Here is a 21,060-nt window from a genome sequence, read left to right on the forward strand (position 1 = left end):
CTCACATTATTTGGACTTAAACAAAATTATGACTGGAAGGCCTGGGCTCATATATATATATATATATATATATAGAGCTCAAAGGCGATTCATTTAAACAAAAATCTGTGTAATGGCAATGTGCAATTGCATTTGAATCACATGAAATGAAAATGTGACAACCATCATCAGTATTATCAATACTTCATATACAGAAAGGCAAAATAAATAATCATAAAATAAAACCAGATGCTCCGCAGGGCATAGCTTTATACGACCGCAGAGGTTGAACCCTGAACGGTTGGGGCAAGTATGGACACAACATTCAAGCTGGATTCAGCTCTAAATTTGGATTGTGATTAAATAGTTGACACAGCATAGGTTTCTGACACAGAATGAATGTGTTCTAATGAACTTAAAATTTTTGTTTTCTCTTAGAGCAATTCACTATGCTGTTGAATATTAATCCTCTCAAAAAAATGTTTGAAGAATTTTTTTTTAATCACATCCCCCTTTCCCTTATTCCAAAACTAATCTCAATTAAAATTTCTAATGGAGTTTGCAACAATAACTACTCATTTAAATACATCATAAAATATTAAGATGTAAAAAAACTGCTTGTTATCACTGAATGGTAAAGATTATTTTAATTTATCAGTTGGTAGTAAAAAGTGAATATACATTGTATATTGTATATAACAAAGATTTAAGTTGATTCTGGACAAAGAAAGATAACTCCAATTAAAAAAAAATCTTGCTATTGCACAATATTTTGCAATTAGATATTTCTTGCTTACTTTTCTGGACAAAGAAAGATAACTCTAATTAAAAAAAAAATTTGCTATTTCACAATATTGTGCAATTAGATATTTCTTGCCATTGCGCAATACTGTGCAATTGAAAAGACTTGCTATTGCACAATACTTAAAATAATAATTTTAGATCCTGATTTGGACCAACTTGAAAACTGGGCCCATAATAAAAAATCTAAGTACATTTTTGGATTCAGCATATCAAAGAACCCCAAGATTTCAATTTTTGTTAAAATCAGACTAAGTTTAATTTTAGACCCTTTGGACTTTAGTGTAGACCAATTTGAAAACAGGACCAAAAATAAAGAATCTACATACACAGTTAGATTTGGTATATCAAAGAACCCCATTTATTCAATTTTTGATGAAATCAAACAAAGTTTAATTTTGGACCCCGATTTGGACCAACTTGAAAACTGGGCCAATAATCAAGAATCTAAGTACATTTTTAGATTCAGCATATCAAACAACCTAACTGATTCATTTTTTGTCAAAATCAAACTAAGTTTAATTTTGGACCCTTTGGACCTTAATGTAGACCAATTTGAAAACGGGACCAAAAGTTAAGAATCTACATACACAGTCATGACAGTTAGATTCGGCATATCAAAGAACCCCAATTATTCAATTTTGATGAAATCAAACAAAGTTTAATTTTGGACCCTTTGGGCCCCTTATTCTGTTGGGACCAAAACTCCCAAAATCAATACCAACCTTCCTTTTATGGTCATAAACCTTGTGTTTAAATTTCATAGATTTCTATTTACTTATACTAATGTTATGGTGCGAAAACCAAGAAAAATGCTTATTTGGGTCCCTTTTTGGCCCCTAATTCCTAAACTGTTGGGACCTAAACTCCCAAAATCAATACCAACCTTCCTTTTGTAGTCATTAACATTGTGTTTAAATTTCATTGATTTCTATTTACTTAAACTAAAGTTATTGTGCGAAAACCAAGAATAATGCTTATTTGGGCCCTTTTTCGGCCCCTAATTCCTAAACTGTTGGGACCTAAACTCCCAAAATCAATCCCAACCGTTCTTTTGTGGTCATAAACCTTGTGTCAAAATTTCATAGATTTCTATTAACTTAAACTAAAGTTATAGTGCGAAAACCAAGAAAATGCTTATTTGGGCCCTTTTTGGCCCCTAATTCCTAAAATGTTGGGACCAAAACTCCCAAAATCAATACCAACCTTCCTTTTGTGGTCATAAACCTTGTGTTAAAATTTCATAGATTTCCATTCACTTTTACTAAAGTTAGAGTGCGAAAACTAAAAGTATTCGGACGACGACGACAACGCAGACGACGACGCCAACGTGATAGCAATATACGACGAAAAATTTGCGGCCGTATAAAAATTATTGGCAAGCAGAATGTACTAACAGTTTGTAAAATATTTACCCTTTATTTTTGTGACTATACTAAGAAGCATTAAGCAATCAAGTCTAGATATAGTAAGGAAAGACAACTCATAAATATTTGACATACAATTTAAACTATCAAGACAATGGTATGTGTTTTGTTTTATCATATTACAATATGTATGATAATGACTACTATTAATCTAAACAAATAACACATATTCTACTACTGTAGCACTAGCCAGTCAACACTGAGGTTGTGAGTTTGAACCCCGCTTGTGCGGGTGCACTTCACTATAATCTTAATTGACTAGGAAACAGTTTTCCTTATGAAGGTCAGTGGTTTTTTCTCCTGCTTCCTCCACCCATAAAAACTGACTACCAAGAAATATTCCAAAGTGGCGCTTAAAAGTGGTGTTAAAACACCAAAAATTCACAATGAATTAAATAGCTTTACATTTTTGAAAACAAATTATTTCTCTAAATAAGATGACATTTAAAGAATTTTTTGAAATGTTGGATAAATTTTTGATAACTCAGCAGTTTTTCGTTTTAAACTATGCTTTAAGATTTTTAATTATCCAATTCAAAACTACTTTTTACCATTTTACTGCATTTATCATAAAATGCATCCTATCTTAAAAATTGAATTCTAAATTCTATTTCTTCAATTGGCGTCCTTAATGCATCCCATGAAGATCATAAATTAAATAAAAACAACTAATAATTGTAACTACTTGGCTTATAAATATAGGTATACATTATTGAGAAAACAACCACATTGACACAACAAATTCCTAATAATATATTTATACATTCAATATACTGAATTCACTGGCAGTCAAGTATATTTTGTTATTTTAAGCAAAAATCTCCAGTCTATTCTAATAAAATATCAGATAGGTTAGTCTATAATGAGCACTTATTCCAAAACCAATGAACAAAAATTTTACACTGGTCATTATACATGAAATGGGATTTAGGTTAAAACAAGGAATTATTTAAATCTGGAATAAATTTGAATACTGGAAAATTGATTAGAAATGTATGATGAAAACTTTACCAACTAAATAGGGTTTATTTTATTTATTAGCCTGTGATGCTGGCATGGCTAAAGTTAATTTTACTTTCACTATCATTTCAGTATGTATGAATTAACTAACCCCCCCTAGCAATGTGCAGTACATGGCTAACCCTATTTAGTTGGGTTAGTTTTCATCATAAATTTCTCATCAATTTTTTTAGAATTCAAAATTATTCAAGATTCAAATAATTCCTTGTTTCAAGGACTTTCCTTTCAGATGGAAATGCTTTTTATGAACTAAATATAGTAGACCTGCTACATATAACTGAACAATGGTCATAGCTCCATGAAAAGGTCATAAAGCCTTGAAGGTAATGTGAGCTCTGTCAGATAGGCATGTACATTTGCATATCTATCAATGAGGGAGGGTAGGAGGGATCCTGATCCCGAAATCCCGGACTTAAAAACACCAGAACCCGGAAATCCCGAGTTTAAAAACACAAAATCCTGAGGTCCCGAAATCTGAAAAAAAGAATTCCCAGATCCCAAAATCCCGAGCTTAAAAACACCCGATCCCGGAGTCCCGATAAAGGTCCTATCCCCCCTCATCAATGCTTCCAGGAACAAATTATAGTAGACCTGCTACATATACCATACATTGGTAACAAAGAAACAGACAAACACATTGATTAATGACATATAAAATGAGGAAGTGATAAAAGGACCCCTTTCATATGACATACCTGTCAACCTGTGACGATGAAAATGCAGGTCATGACCTGCATTGAAGAATCAAATCTCAGATCATAACACGTACGAACATTTTCGAGCTGAATTTCAGTATTTATGGTACGTTTTCTTATAATGTATATCAAAGATACCAAAACATCAATGCATGTTCACTTGGTTAAGTCATTTTAAATCTTATTTATCATTATTTCATTGCACTTTTAAAGATTTTTATAAATTTGTGTAACACAGTCTTATTTTCTTTACTTTTTGTCATCATCATATTATGTAAGGACATATATCTATGTATATAATTATATCAAGCACAAAGGTTATAAAGTTACTGTAAATCTTCAGTGTAAAGCTATAAAGATCTAAAACTTAAAATTGTTCACTGTACTGTAAAACCAAAGTGTAGGGTCAGGGTATGTACTTCGTCTGATGTTTCAATTGATAAGAGTCTAGATGGGGTCCTTGTTTTCATATTCTTTATTTTTTAAGACCATTTTCTCTATTTTCTTGATCTATTTTGCCCATCGTCTACCCTTTACATTTAAGATTTTTTTATTCTCTATTCTGTATTTTTGTTTTTACAGAATTAAAAGGAAAAATGGAGTCACTGTACTTAATTGTTCTCTTGCTTCTTACAATGTCAAACAAATGAAAGATAACTCACATTTAAATATTTTTATCTTATACACAAATTTGTTTTCTGACAAAGCACAATACACATCCATCATACATGTGAACCTCCTGACAGGAGTACAATAATCCCGTTTTAGGGGTCTCCTCCCGTCCTCCTGTTAAGGGGAAAAAAATCCTGTTAATGAAATCTCTCATGAATGAAAATTTAATTTTGGTGCTATTTTTGGTTATTTGTTACTACGGGTGTAACTGACACCTGTGTACAATTTTACCTGTAAATCAAAGAAGATGTATAATTATATGGCTTCACTTGACAGTGTGATCTATGGTTTATAATGAAAAATATCATGACTAAATATGGCAATCATTTTAAGTACGAAAGAAATTACATACTGAGATCAATACAATTAAGTTATAATGTAAAATAACAGACCACATAAACAATTATATATATAAAAAACTAATTTTCTAGTGGAGAAAATATATACATATATTCATTATAAAAACACAAAAGAGAAAATAGATAAGGCCATTTCTCTCTCCCCCCCCCCCCCCCTTTTTTTTTAAATTCAATATTTTATTGAATATCTTATTATCACAATGAAATAAAGTTAAAACAATGACTAGAAATGTATTTAAATTTTTCTTTTTTCATTGTCACAATTAGCCTCATTTCCACAAAATTCAAAGACAAACCTGGCCAATTTTATTGGTTTTTATGAAAAACATATCTGAATTGAATATTAAGCTTGTCAAACTGTGCACCCTATGTTTCAGAGGCCTAATTAAGTTGAAATACAGGAGATGTGATTGAAAAGACAACTTTCAAGTGCATTGCATTTCCCTCAAAAACTTTGGTTTAAGTGAACATCATTCATGCGTTTTGGGTTGTCAACACTTCTGTTCTTATGTTAAGCAATTGGTTGAAAAAATGAAAATACTATATTGCACAAATTAATTGGCAAATTAAATTCTTATAATTGATATTTAGCACTGCTATCATTAGGGAATTGTAATTAAGTACCTACGGAACAAATATTATTTTTAGTTTATCCTGAATAATGACAATCATTAAGGTGCACAAAATTGACGATCTTTTCAGGTGAAGGACAAAACTCGTAAGTTGTCAACTTCTCAAAATTCTCTTTTTCTTGCCTATTTGGAGTGCAAAATAAAACTTTTTATTAAAAACAGAATTCTTTAAATTCACTTATCAAATGTTTATTAGTCTTGAAATGAAGAGCCAAGTTAGACCCTTTCCAAACCTACTACCCCTTTTTAAACTGATTTGAATGTCCAAAATACTTTTGAAATTTTTTGTAGTTTTTAGTTAATATAAGGACTTCAAAGCCGATACCTATCACATTATTAAATCACATTTTTATATCATACTCTGTCATAAGTTATAAGATATTCTGGATAACACTGTTCACTTCTGTATACTATAAATTCTCTGAACATCCATTTCCCATCAGCCACCACTGAGTCAAATGGAATATGATGTCCTTTTACACAGTCTGATTTCAGACAATTTGCACATGGTGGTGTTATGAACTTCTCAGGCTTACTCGTCACAAACATATCTCCAAGCAACATTCTCATCAGTAACATTTTTCTACCAGGAGATTGCCTGTTGGAAGCATTATCTAAAGAAAAAAAACCCCATAAAGAGTAAAAGGGAGATCACATATGAAATTCTTTCTTGAATAATTAAAAAACCTAAGTGAGCCCGCTCACATACCCCACACCCCCACATTGTCACTGGACAAATAAAGTAACTGTAAGAAGGAAAAAATTTAATCATAATTTCCTGTCAATTTGCACATCTACATAGTATGTCCTTAGTATCTTCAAAGTTTCATGAAATTCTTTTGTGTGGTTTCAGAGGAGTTGCGATGACAAGAACAGGACTGACGGACGGGTCAAATATATTATACCCTCTGCAACTTCATTGAGTGGGGTATAATAAATCACTTTCTGCCTAAGGTGTCACCACTTGTAGAACATTTTCATATCAGGGCTTTGTGATGCGTCTTTAAAAGTGTTGGACTTTGCCTTAATATTTCCGACTTAAGTCTTTTTTTTGGTAAAGGTTTGTTAAACAAAATAGCTGTTGTTTCTATTGTGAAAATCACATATTGTTATGGCTTGTAAAATATAAAATATAATGTTTCCATCTTGAAAACCACAAAAATGAAACCTTATTAATCAGTTATCCATTATTGGAATAATAAATTGGTTGCAATGAAATAACATGATTTCGAAATAAAAAAAAAAATAATGATAATTTTGAAAGTGAAAGACATCACTTATTTCATATCATACAGCAATGGGTATTTAAAAGACGTCGTCTGCTGGTGTCTAACAAAGTAAGAACACAAATAATATTTTTCTATATAATTTAAATTTCTATATGAAATTAAATTCTCAATTGAAACTTTTGAAAAAGTGTTCAATTTAAAATAATAATGAAAAAAAGACTTGTACTTGGTGATGCTAGAAGGTAGCTCAAAAATCTTTCATGACATCCAAAGATTATAAAATATGATTCTAGTAACAAAAATAAAGTAAGTGAAATCAAAAGAAAGACCTAGGGAGGTACCATTTGATTTTCAATTTTTTGTCCTATATTATTTTTAGTTGTAATCTCTGTCCTGCTTTTTTATTTTTCACTCATTTCAGTCCTACCATTTTTTTTATTAGTTTATCCTGACTTTATTTTATATGAATTGTCATCTTGACTTTTTTTGTCAAGTTGCTCATCCTGCCTTTTTTTAAAACTGAAAACTCCTATCCTGCTTTTTTTCATTTTTCATTTTTCATCCTACCCCCCCCCCCCCCCCCCCCCCTAAAAACCCCCCTAAAAATCAAATGGTTGCTCCCTTACCTGCATACTGATCAGCCTTCGTTGATGATTCAGCGGCATAAATTCCACGTCCAAACATGGCTTTATCTCCCCCTAATCTGTCATCCAGTCCTTTGTTTATAATGTTGTCAACAACCTGATCCGAAGTTCCGTGAAATAAATAACATTCATTTGCATGAGAAGCCAGATCTAAACCAGCTTTCTTGGAATGTTGAGCAGTCAAAATTGGTCCACTAGATAATTTTTTCCCTCCACCGGTTACATGTTCAAGAGCGGCATATTTCCTACCTTGTGCAAGATGTCTGTAAAATTTCTTTTTTGTCGTAAGATATTTGTCAAACAGTCCATAGTTTTCAATTCTTTGAATTTTTGTAACTTGGATCCTAGAATGATTTAGATTTTTAGCATCAGCACCTTGTCCAACTTTAGTGTTATCCCATGTCTTCATAACAAGTTGTTCAATATATTTAAACATGTTTTCGTCTCTTTCAATAGTGACCTTTTTTGCTTTGTCACCGGTAAAAAAACCCTTAACATTTTCAGCAGCTTGTCGTATGTTACCTTGGAAATGTTTCCAATATGAGGGTACGTTAGCATCATCACATTTTGAAAACCAATAGTCATGAGGTCCTCCTGCCTTTTGACCATTTTGATGATTATCATTTCTTCCCGAAGGGCTTACTGTTTTAACGTCCAGTAAAATTTCCAATATTTCTGTTTTTGTTTTACTTACAGTATCCTTCTCGCCCTTAATGGTAAGTCTGTCATTATCTGAAATGAAAATTACAATCAGTTTAGAGTAGACTATTAACTATTAAAACATTTAAACCCACTGCATTTGTTTGCACCTGTCCTATGTCAGAAACCTGATATTCAGTGGTTGTTGTTTGTTGATGTGGTTCTTAAATATTTCTTGTTTTCTATATAGATTAGACTGATTGTTTTCCGGTTTGAATGGTTTTAAACTAGTCATTTTTAGGGCTCTTTATTGCATGCTATTCTGTGTTGAAGATCCTACTTTGATCTATAATGGTTTACTTTTACAAATTGTGATTTGGATGGAGTGTTGTCTCATTGGCACTCATGGACAAAAATGAAAGTTAATTATTTAGATATTGGGAAAGATGCATACAGTAATATGTATATAAGATATCAGAATTCATGTTCTTATCATTTGGAGACTCCCCAGACACATTATTCTGAAACTGTAGTATTAGTAATATTAATCAAAGGATTAGGGGTTATATATAACTCCTCTAAAATATGGGCTTAGGGTTAAACATTTCAGCTATTTGTAAAAGTAGTTTTCTAATTTTACCTACCTGTATCAATTAGCTGTTCAAAGAATAAGAAAACGTGCTTCTTGTCAATATTTTCACTTGTTTTGTATACTTTAATATGATTGGATTCCAGGCAATTTTGTCAAATTTGAATAAAATCTACTTTTGATTGGAGCTTCACTAATGAGTCTTTTGTAGACAAAACATATGTATGAAGAATTTATTGGATCTATTTGGGTTGTAAATTTAACTTTTTATAAGAACACCTTGACAAATAATGTGACTTTAAGTTCATTTTTGAAAACTAATTATAAACAAGTGAAACTGCGAGCTACTTACTGCTCACTGATGATACCCCCGCCGCAAGTGGATAATATTAATAGTGTAAAAATATGCAAGTGTTCGGTAAACAGGAAGTTGTTGAGTGATGAATCTGAAAACGCATCACACGGTATAGCTGACTTATATAAATCCTGAAACCAAATTTCAGAAATCCTTGTATTGTAGTTCCTGAGAAAAATGTGACGAAAATTTTCAAGTTGGCTATCATGTGTAAAATCATACAAGTGTTCGGTAAACAGGAAGTTGTCGAGTGATGAATCTGAAAACGCATCACACGGTATAGCTGACTTATATAAATCCTGAAACCAAATTTCAGAAATCCTTGTATTGTAGTTCCTGAGAAAAATGTGACGAAAACTTTCAACTTGGATATCATGTGTAAAATCATACAAGTTTTTTCGGTAAACAGGAAGTTGTCAAGTGATGAATCTGAAAACGCATCACAGGGTATGGCTGACATATATAAATGTTGATACCAAATTACAGAAAGGGTGGATGTGTAGTTCCTGAGAAAAATGTGACGAAAGTTTCATGGGACGGACTGACTGACGGACGGACGGACTGACAGACAGAGGTAAAACAGTATACCCCCCCTTTTTTAAAGCGGGGGTATAAAAAGATGACGTGGTATGATTGCCAATGCGACAATCATTTAGATACTTAAATTCAGAAATTATTGTGAGCATTTATTATTGCCATTTTGTCATTTTACACTAAAATGTGATTTTAAATATTGCAACATTCGGAAAAATCCAGTTTGATTCATACAATAAATCTAAAATGGGAGTTTTTATTACTATAACCAATAATTTGGCAATGATAAAAACATAGCAATAATTTCTGAATTTACAGTACTAAAATAGTGAATTGTTGCTGCAGTCTCTAGGGGGATTACTGACTATCCTTTTGGGTATAACTGTGCCGACAGCACTTGCCAAATCATACCCTGTTCTAACCAGAAAACATACCCTGCTCTAACCAGAAAACATACCCTGTTCTAAACAGAAATATTGAAAAACATACCCTGTTCTAGACATGTTCAGAAAATATGCATCAGGAATGATCCTTTTCTAGACCATATGAAAAAGATGGTGTTCTAGACCCAGGTTGCAGACTGAATTTTAAACAGTTAAATAGCGATCCTTTTCTAGACAAATACTTTGTTTAAAAAAGACCCTGTTCTCACCAGCAGGGCATAAAAAAGCGACCCTGTTCCAACCAGCAGGACATGAAAAGGCGACCCTGTTTTGCGGCACACTTGTACCACTAAAAAATATAGGAAGTAACCGCCCACCGGCTGTAGTTACTTACCTCTATCAATCCAGACATGGCCTTTCTTAGCTGCTATAATTTTCTTCCATGTGCTGGTTGACAATGATTTAATCTTATCATTCTTAATACTATCCTCATTCAAGAATGTATCTTTAATTTCTGTAGATAGAGTTTTGCGTATCTTTTCTCCCTCGGCTTTTGAAACTGCAAATAACTCCACTGAAATGGCTTGTACAGTCAATTTGGGTTTATCTAATCCATCTTTAGATCCAATAGCTAAAATTATTTGAAAAAATGTACACTTAATATATCTAATAGAGCTTTTTAATGTAAAACAATAGACCACTTTCGAGTTTGTCCTTCACCAGAAAAAAGTAGTAAATTATGCACGCCAAATAGAGGCAATTGCCTATATCCCTGCACTATCAATGTTCATCAAGCGTCTAAGTGATCGTCATTGTGCAGGATACACCAGAAATAATGTTTGTTCTGTATGTACTTAATCACAATTGCCTAATGATAGCAAGTCTGATTATCAATTGTGAGAATTAAATTTGCCTAATAATTCATGCATTATAGCATCATAGTTTTCCAACCACTCGCTCAACAAGGGAACATAAATAATGATGCTCCTAATCGCAGGAATGATGGTCACTGAAACCAAAATTTTTGACAAAAATGCATTGCTGACTATGCAGTATGAGTTTTGATCATTGTTGAAGGCCGTACAGTGACCTATAGTTGTTAATTTCTGTGCCATTTTTGGTCTCTTGTGGAGAGTTGTTCCATAGGCAATCATACCACATCTTCTATTTTATATTGAATTCGAAAGTTGTCTATTCAAACAATTGAAACAAAAAAGCTTAAGGCTAAATTAATGTACAAAACCATAAGCATAAAAGAAATATGATATACGGTACAGCAACAAACAAATTAGCACCTTTTTTTTTTCTTACAAAAACTATGAACAAATAACAAGGATTTTTATAAGATTTTTAAAAATAGCTTTTTCAACCATAATGTTATTATAGAATTATGAAAAGTAAATTAGGTGTTTACAGGCAAACTTTTTAATGGTACAACATGAATAACACTAGAGGATTCCAAATATCTGACAAAAAGTCAATAAAATGCTTTGCCGATCACAACCTGATATGACCCTAGAGGTTGAACCCTGAACAGTTCAAGTTTGGACACAGTATTTAAGCTTGATACTGTCTGAATTTGGATTGTAATTTAATATTAGACTTAATATAGGTTTCTGACACAAAATAAACCAAAAACAAGAATGTGTCCCCAGTACACGGATGCCCCATCCACACTATCATTTTCTATTTTCATTGGACCCTGAAAATAGGAGGAAATCTCTAATTTGGCATTAAAATGAGAAAGATCATATCATAGGGAACATGTGTACTAAGTTTCAAGTTGATTGGACTTCAACTTCATTAAAAACTATCTTGATCAAAAACTTTAACTGAAGTGGGACAGACAGACGAACGAATAAACCAACGAACAAACAAACGAACGGACCAAAGGATGGATGACAGACCAGAAAACATAATGCCTACAAATGGGGCATAAAAAAATGTTTGCAGTCGTATAACCAGGTGCTCCGCAGGGCGCAGCTTTATACGACCGCAGAAGTTGAACCCTGAACAGTTGGGGCAATTATGGACACAACATTCAAGCTTGATACAGCTCTGAATTTGGATGGTAATTTAAAAATAGTTGACACAAAATAGATTTCTGACACAGAATGAATGTGGTCTAAGATCTTAAACTTAAAAACTTTTAAATTGGACATTTACCTATTATGGTCCAATATCCGAAAATCAGAATACATGGTTAGATTCAGCATATTAAAGAACCCCATATATGCAACTTATGTTGAAATCAAACAAAGTTTATTTTTTTACCTCAATTGGACTAACTTGAAAACTGCTCTCATAATCAAAAATCTAAGTACATGTTAAGATTCAGCATATCAAAGAACCCTAAGAATTCAATTTTTGTTAAAATCAAACTAAATTTAATTTTGGACCCTTTGGACCTTAATGTAGACCAATTTGAAAACGGGACCAAATATTAAGATTCTAAATACATGGTTAGATTGGGCATATCAAGGAACCCCAATAATTCAATTTTTGATGAAATCAAACAAAGTTTAATTTTGGACCCTTTTGTCTCCTAGTTCCTAAACTGTTGGGACCAAAACTCCCAAAATCAATCCCAACCTTCCTTTTGTGGTCATTAAACCTTGTGTTAAAATATCATAAATTTCTATTAACTTATACTAAAGTTATTGTGAAAAAAAAACAATAATTTTTTTTTTCCGTTCGTACAAAAACAAATAAAGTTAAACATACCCTCTTTACTATCTGATGGTGAGCTGTCATGTCTATGGCGATCATATATGACAGATTCTGATAGTCTATCTAACTTTTCTTTGAATGCACCAACAGTCGCAGAATCAAAGATTACAAACTTTATTTTCTAAAAATAGAAGCAATAAGATCTATTATTTTTTTAAGATATCTTTTTTCTTTCTTTTTTTTTTATTTCAGGTGTGCATTTAAATAAAGTTGAAGTTAATATAATATCACTTTTTCATGGTAAGAAAATAGATGATTTTTGTGATGCCATAGAAAAGTCCCAATCTGTTGAAACAGATCTTCAATGAAGTATTGAAGCTCAAATTCTGCTTGTTAAGACTTTTCTTAACTTTAGATCTTATATAGAGACACATTTTGGTAAAAATATAGTATTCTTTCAGGGATACCTAAATATCTTTAATTCCAGAGTCAGAATAAGTGTGAAGCCTAAACTCCAACAAAGAATGAAGGTCCAATACTTAAATCTTGAAAAAAGTCCTTCTGGCAATCCTAGTAAGCATTAGTTTCAGAAAGTCAAAATGATAAACCTTGAAAGCAAGACACTAAAATGGCTTAAATATATATCGATCAGTGGTCACTTTTGCCATTAACAGGCTATTATTTGAACTTGGAATTATTTTTAATTATGGAATTTGCTTGATTTCTTGTTATTGAAATTTTCAATAAATTCCACGTTTATTCTGTACTGAAATGTTCTGTGCTGCGCACAACACTTTCTATTACAAAGAAAATAGTATTTTGCAATAGAATGTACTGTGCCGCGCACAACACTATCTAACCAAACTACATTGTATGGAAAGTGTTATTAACCGCTCAAAAGATCATAATACCAAATATTACATGGAATTTATCAAAAATTTTAAACACAAGAAATTATGCAAATTCCATAATTAAAAATAATTCCAAGTTCAAATAATAGCCTGTTCATTGCAAATCTAATTTTAGCAAAATTAGAACTTGTATTGTGGTTAGTATAAAAAACATTTGCTAACCTACTTCTTTACCACTAAACCAGTTTAATCACAAGATATAAGTATGAAGTAATACTTGTGTAAATTGAAATTATTTATTTTTTCATCTGTTTGTGTATCGTGAAGTCATCTGTGCTCGATAGTAATCAGTTCTCGATAGCATTGTGCGTGGTTAAAATAAAAGTAGTTCGTGAAATCGCACATGTTTTTCTAATTGTCGGTAATTCAAGGACAGAACAAAAACACGCTTCAAGCATGCAATAATTTCACCATTTCAAGTTTTCAGACATGGTTCAACAGTAAAAATAATATTTTCCAATTTTAACCTCCATTTCCTCATTCCCGAAACAACCCCAACTTCATCCCCTCGGTTCATTAATAGCACGTTTCCAAATGTTAACAAAACTTAGATCAAAAAGAAGGTCAAGTCCACATACGTAATACACAATTGTTAGATGTGGTGTGACGTCGCTATGGAAAAAATCTATGGAACACAGTTTGGGCCATATCTTATGAACTTTAAAAATTTAATTCAATTCAATTATCAGAAAAGTAATGCACTTAAATATTATTACTGTGACAGTAAAATATTAAAAAGAGTTGTGACAACATCTTTTTACAGATAAGAAGTGGTTCAATAATTTCAAATCATCGAAAATATATTAAAGATTAATATTCAATGCATATTTTTGTCCTTGAGTGATAATTCCTAGGATATCTGTTAAAGATGTCTTAAAGGGAAACTTCGCAAAAAAATCAAAAATTGATATTATGTTTATTCTGTATAAAAATGCTCAAATTCATAGATATTAAAGTTTTATTCTGCTAGATAAGAAATCACCATCGATTTTAAATTTAGAGTATCAATTCTCTGCGGTCAGCCATTTTGTCACCTTCTCCGATTTGCAGTCACGATATGTCTAAGGACCAAAACTACAGTAACCCGATGTAGTCGTAATTGCGTGTCGATATCTCGTCAATCGTATGGTTGTTTTATCCGACTAGTTAACTAACTTGATACGGAAAATTTTCTTCTTTTTTTTTTAAATAACCATGATCTGTTATTTTTAGACTGATAATATAGGAATTTAATAGTGAAAAAGTCAAAATTTCAAATCATAAATAAGTCTTCCGTGAAACTTGAATTGTTTTCGGAAATCTAATTAGTTCATAATTCTTTTATGTAATAAACTTTATTCAAATAAATTAGGATCTTCGCTCCACTGATCACCCGCATGGCTAAAGGTATTACTCCCAAAGATATTGTAGGGGGTGTGAGGTGACACGTCCAGGTATTCAAGCGATTTCCTGTCGAGTTTGCAAATTCATGCATCGTTTCACTTCTTAGTGTATTGATAAGTGTACACGGCCGATAACTTATAACTTTCCATTTTGAACTATTAGGTGTATAATATAGATCTCTATCTTGCGTGTCCGAAAGTGATATTACTAAACTCATACGCTTGTTTATGAATAACATTTCTGGTGAAAAGAAAATTATTTATAAAAATATAAATAATACCAAAAAAAAACCAAACAGATTTGATGAAATAAAAATCTATATACGTATTTTTTCCAAGGGTAAATTTGGTAAAATGTAATATATACTCGTTGTCAATGGTGAAGGCCAGAAATATTGATTTAAAACTAGAGGCTCTCAAGAGCCTGTGTCGCTCACCTATTAATGTGTTTACTGATGTCGGCCATCTTTGTTGGTAGGCGGAGTCATTAGACACTCTTTTTAAAAATAGATACCCTAGTATTATGATTGTGGCCAAGTTTGGTTAAATTTGGCCAAGTAGTTTTAGAAAAGATTTTTATACAAGTTACAAAAATGAGGAAAAGTTGTTTAATATTGACTCTAAAGGGCAATAACTCCTTAGGGGGTCCTCTAACAATTTTGATCATGCTGACTTATTTGTAGATCTTACTTTGCTGAACATTATTGCTGTTTACAGTTTATCTTTATCTATAATAGTATTCAAGATAATAACCAAAAACTGCAAAATTTTCTTAAAATAACCAATTTAAGGGCAGCAACCCAACAACAGGTTGTCCGATTCAACTGAAAATTTGTGAGGGGATATATCTTATTCTGATGGACATTAAAATCTTGAAAGATTTGCCCTAAATGTCTTGGTTTCAAAGATATAAAGCAAAAACAGCATTTTACCACTATGTTCTAATTTTAGCCATGTCGGCCATTTTGTTTGGTAGGCTGGGTCATCGGACACATTTTAAAACTATAAACCACAATGATAATTGTCGCCAAGTTTGATTAAATTTGGCAAAGTAGTTTTAGAGAAGAAGATTTTTAGAAAAGTTACAAAAAATGATGAAAAGTTGTTAAAAATTGACTATAAAGGGCAATAACTCCTTAAGGGGTCGACTGGCAATTTTGGTCATGTTGACTTATTTGTAGGTCTTACTCTGCTGAACATTATTGCTGTCTACAGTTTATCTCTATCTATAATAGTATTCAAGATAATAACCAAAAACTGCAAAATTTCCTTAAAATAACCATTTCAGGGGCAGCAACCCAACAACGGAATGTCCGATTCGTCTGAAAATTTCAGGGCAGATAGATCTTCAACTGATAAACAATTTTACCCCTGTCAGATTTGCTCTAAATGCTTTGGTTTTTGAGTTATAAGCCAAAAACTGCATTTTACCCCTATGTTCTATTTTTAGCCATGGCGGCCATCTTGGTTGGTTTGACGGGTCACGCCACACATTTTTTAAACTAGATATCCCAAGGATGATTGTGGCCAAGTTTGGTAGAATTTGGCCCAGTAGTTTCAGAGGAGAAGATTTTTGTAAAAGTTTACGGACGACGGACGCAGGACGACGGACGACGGACGCCAAGTGATGAGAAAAGCTCACTTGACCTTTCAGGTCAGGTGAGCTAAAAATGTACGCACTTGTCGACCATTCGTATATACGCCTGGATTATAAGTTACGGACCTATAGCGCAAATTAAAACATATACATGTATATATAGAACATAAGAAAGAAACATACATTTTGCGTAAATTGGGGTAAAAGTTTTGTAAAATGACAAGTCCACGTATGCCAACATGCAGTATGTAATCATCAAATGACGATAGACTATAGTATACCAAAAGAAGAAGAAGAAGAGATTTAAATACAGGTCGATATATAACTTTATTTGGCTCATCGAAGTTATGGACATTTATATATCACTTAGATTGTTCTCGAAAAAAGGAAGAAATTCGCCATCATCACAATTGTTCCGACATGCATGTAATATATACGCAACTGGAAGTACACTAATACCGAGGGATGTGAATATTTTCCAGGAAAACTATAGAGTATCAAAGTTTCAAATCAATTTTGGGATTTATTTTCTCTCTTGATATCTAATGACAGCAATTTAAAGAATAAACTGCTTGTCCGTTTTAGTGGTATTCTTGCCAGTTGAAACAGACTTATAATTACATTAAAAAACAGGGAAAGATGACATTTAATTCGTTCATTTTTTTTAATACATCGTTGGTCAAATAGCTAAAGTATTATATATAGTTACGGTGTGAGACAAAGAGTATTTTAAGAAGGACATTCCCGATTATGTATAAATTTTGTTGATGTTTTTCACACTTGAAAAGCATATCTGTTCGTAATTTGTTGATTCCATTCCAATTAGATCCTTTAATTTCCTGTCAATTTTTTAAAACATCTTTTTTCAAATATCTGAAGTATTCATGTGTTGTGAGATTTAAAATATTTTGATGAGCAGTTTAATTCCTAAATAGGTAATTAAAGATCACTTTGGATGGACTAAATTATATAATTGCAATTGTTAATGATCTGTTTGAAATATTTAAGGCTGCTGTTCCTAATTTGAAATAGTACAATTTTTAGTCCATAAACTCGTGTTTAGAAGGCAATTTATTTATAAATTCTTCAATTATAGCGAACCCTATCATAGTTTTCCATAGATTCACCTGCAAGTTACCTGTCCATTTAAACTTTTGTAAGTTCTATTGTCCCATTGAACAAATACAACAGGTAATGTTTTCTGTATAGTTTATTTGATGGACCTTTAAATTTCTTCCAAGAGAAATCTATCACTCATTGATTAATTTACCTGAACAAAAAATTGAACTGTCAATGATAAAAAAATACATGTACAAATAATAAATAAGAACTCCTGCAAAACTGCATGTGGCATTGTATTTATTCAATATCAATAATACAATTTTTATAGTTTCAATATAAACACTGATTCAAAAATTAAAAGTTGATTTCTGATCAAACTTTTGTATAATTAACCTTATAACCTATAGGAGGGTAAGCTTGTCTAAGGGGGGATTAGTTTGTTCATACTTCAGTATTTATGATAGTAAAATGAATCTCAGCCAAGTGTACATTGCTATTATTTAGTTAAGTTAGTTTGCAAAATAAATTTCAAACTCATTTTCAAGATTTCAAAATTATTCAAGATGCAAAATTAAAGCGTTTTTTTAATCAAATTATTCATGGAATTCTTAAAATATTTTTTTATCTAAATTGATGTAATGTGTAAATAATGTATCCAATGCAAAATTTGCACTTTGTATGAATCAAAAGAACTACATAATACATGATCAGTCAGACTCAACAATAACCAGGGGAGATAATTTTAATGAATATATCTACAGTGTTTAAAAATGTCCTCAGATTTTTCAAGTGTTATTCCATCTATAACTGCATCACATATTGCAGTTCTTGTATGGTCAAAAGTAAAATAACAGTGATTTTATAAAATAAGAGTACAAATAAATCATTGTACAAATGTTACTTTTTGGTCTTCCCTTACATAAAAACAGCAAGAAAATTATTAATCTATTCAGATACATAGCTGAGAAATCAACATAAAAGGAATAAGTTGAGATGAATAACTATTTGTGAAAATAAGTTGGTTTACAGAATTGGAAAAATAAACAAAAAACATGCATTCATACACCTTGGGCATCTATTATATTGATTTCATGAAAACATAACAAAACCTCAGTTTTGAATGAAGAATAAAAAACAACAACCAGGGTATATTGAACAATTACAAGTGTATTTTCATTTATTTGGAAGATTTTTTTTTACTCAGGTAAATTAATCAATGAGTGATAGATTTCTCTTGGAAGAAATTTAAAGGTCCATCAAATAAACTATACAGAGAACAATACCTGTTGTATTTGTTAGATGGGACAATAGAACTGCCAAAAGTTTAAATGGACAGGTAACTTGCAGGTGAATCTATGGAAAACTATGATAGGGTTCGCAATAAAATAATTAAGTATTTTATCGTTACTAAAGTAATCAAAAGTCATAATTCATTAAAAGTGATCTTATGCAAAATATAAAAATATACAACAGCTATCCAGTTATTGTGCGATCTTTTTATTCCCGTTATTTAATTTTAATTTTTTTTTTTTACATTCATGTGTCTGAAACTTTGTCTGACTCCCGTTTACAATTGATACGAAATGTTGTTCACACCTGAAATGCCAGTGAACCGTGACACCTAGATTTCACTGAATGCGGCAATGGACATTTGAGCGCATTGACAGGACATTTGAGCGAAAAAAAAAGGACGTTTGAGCGCCAAAGTATAGGACATTTGAGCGAAAATAAGAATAAGCGTAGGACATTTGAGCGAAAACAAGTCATGGATAGAGAATTGTCTTATTGGCAATCATACCACATTTTCTTACGAATATAGTTCATTAAATGAGGAGTTTACCAACAAAAAGATTAAAACATATTTTAATTGTAAAAAACAAAGCACTAAAAACAAAGCACAGTCATAAAACAGGAGTTTACCAACAAAAAGATTAAAACATCTTTTAATTGTAAACAAAGCACTAAAAACAAAGCACTGTCATAAAACATAAAACTCGGCAACGGCATTATTTACAAGTCTGTTCGGGCTTGGAACTTATATCCCAGGCTTCTGACATAAAAATCCCTCGTAATTTCCTGCTGGCAGTATTTCGAATGCAAATCCCGGAGATTCTGTTCCTTCTCCTTTTCTGTTCGGCTCTGCGGTGCATCAATGTTCAAACTCCGAATTTTTATGTAAGTCACAGATTGCAATTTGATAATAGTGTCAAGGAAAATATAAATTGATGGATGACTGTGATAGAACTGCTCGTTATAATGGGCATGAAATGATTCGGGCCCATTGTTAGTACGTTTTAACGAGGATGGAACTTCGGCCCAGAGATGAGGGGGAAATAACGATTCATCTGTTATATAAGTATCAGTCAGGTAATCTGCAAATTCTATACAAGGCTTGTCGTTAGGTACAACGGCCATAAAATCTTCTACGAAACAGTCGGCTACTTCGTCTGGAGCTAAAAAGGCTATCCCAAAAATCCCTTTAAGCCATTTACTAATGTCTGAATCAAGCTCTTTGTATTGTTGACTAAGTCCAACTTTCTGGATTTTTCGCCACCAGGCTACGCCTCTTTCTATATATAGCCTTTGAAACGCTGCCAATGTCTTCAGACTTTAGATTTGCTTCATCCATGTTCTGTAACTCTGTACGGATAATTTTTGAAGGACGTTGAGCAATATCATCATCCGCTTTTCTTTTTGATCGTACCCGCAGCAAGTGACGTTCATTGTCACGATCACTGGTATCATGGTTATGAGTATTTTTCTGTTGAATTATAACGGTTCCGGTACAATCCGTCCTCAGTCTTGCTTTGCAACCTTTTGCCTGAAAAATATTGAAAGGACAAATACAATTGAAGTGTTTAAATGCTTTTTCATTTGCTATTGCAAGACATAAAAATAAGATGTAGTATGAAATGAAATGAAATGAAATTCATAACATGTTTAGAATGGGAACACCACAGACATTTATGTGTTTAGCTTCTAAACATTTTCCTAAACATGTTTAGGCTCTAAGCACAATTTTTACAGTGTATTGTATGAATATTGTAAAGTGCCTAGAAAATCAACCTAACAATGTTATATAGGTTACAGTACGACCTTCAACATGGAGCCTTGATACCTAACCCTATATGTGGTAGCTTATATTCAAATGTGTTAAAAAATTAATCTAAAGGAGGTATAAGATAGACATATAATGATATAGATATAAATCAAAATTAAAAGAAGTTATGGAAGTTGAAGCGTAACAGACGAACAAGTAGTTTACATTAACATTAAATTTGTAAAAAAAGGTACTTACTGTACATCTCCAGGATATTTCTTCTCCTTTTAGTGTTTTGTCCACTCTATATCGGAAACTGTCACAAACAAGGCTTCTTTTTCCCTTATTAGTCTCGGTCAAAATAATATCCATTTTAACACGTACATGTATTATTAGTATTAAGATTTCAAGTGCCAAGGGACATTTCTCTTAATAGATAT

The 21,060-nt window shown here is 32.0% G+C and overlaps 1 protein-coding gene across 5 annotated transcripts in view; it reads right to left on the reverse strand.

Moving 5' to 3' along the window:
• Positions 1-4,580: 4,580 nt before the first annotated feature.
• Positions 4,581-21,060, reverse strand: part of LOC139499994 (uncharacterized) — a 46,964-nt gene continuing 30,484 nt past the window's right edge. For all 5 annotated transcript variants that reach the window (XM_071288675.1, XM_071288679.1, XM_071288677.1 and 2 more), the window contains 4 exons: positions 12,683-12,809; positions 10,353-10,589; positions 7,441-8,190; positions 4,581-6,199 (listed from right to left, as the gene is read on the reverse strand). In XM_071288675.1, the coding sequence (XP_071144776.1) occupies positions 5,940-6,199; positions 7,441-8,190; positions 10,353-10,589; positions 12,683-12,809 (1,374 nt within the window). In that variant the 3' untranslated portion in view covers positions 4,581-5,939. The remainder of the gene's footprint in view (positions 6,200-7,440; positions 8,191-10,352; positions 10,590-12,682; positions 12,810-21,060) is intronic.

This window comes from Mytilus edulis, chromosome 13 (genome assembly GCF_963676685.1).
Source record: "Mytilus edulis chromosome 13, xbMytEdul2.2, whole genome shotgun sequence".
Lineage (NCBI taxonomy): Eukaryota > Metazoa > Mollusca > Bivalvia > Mytilida > Mytilidae > Mytilus > Mytilus edulis.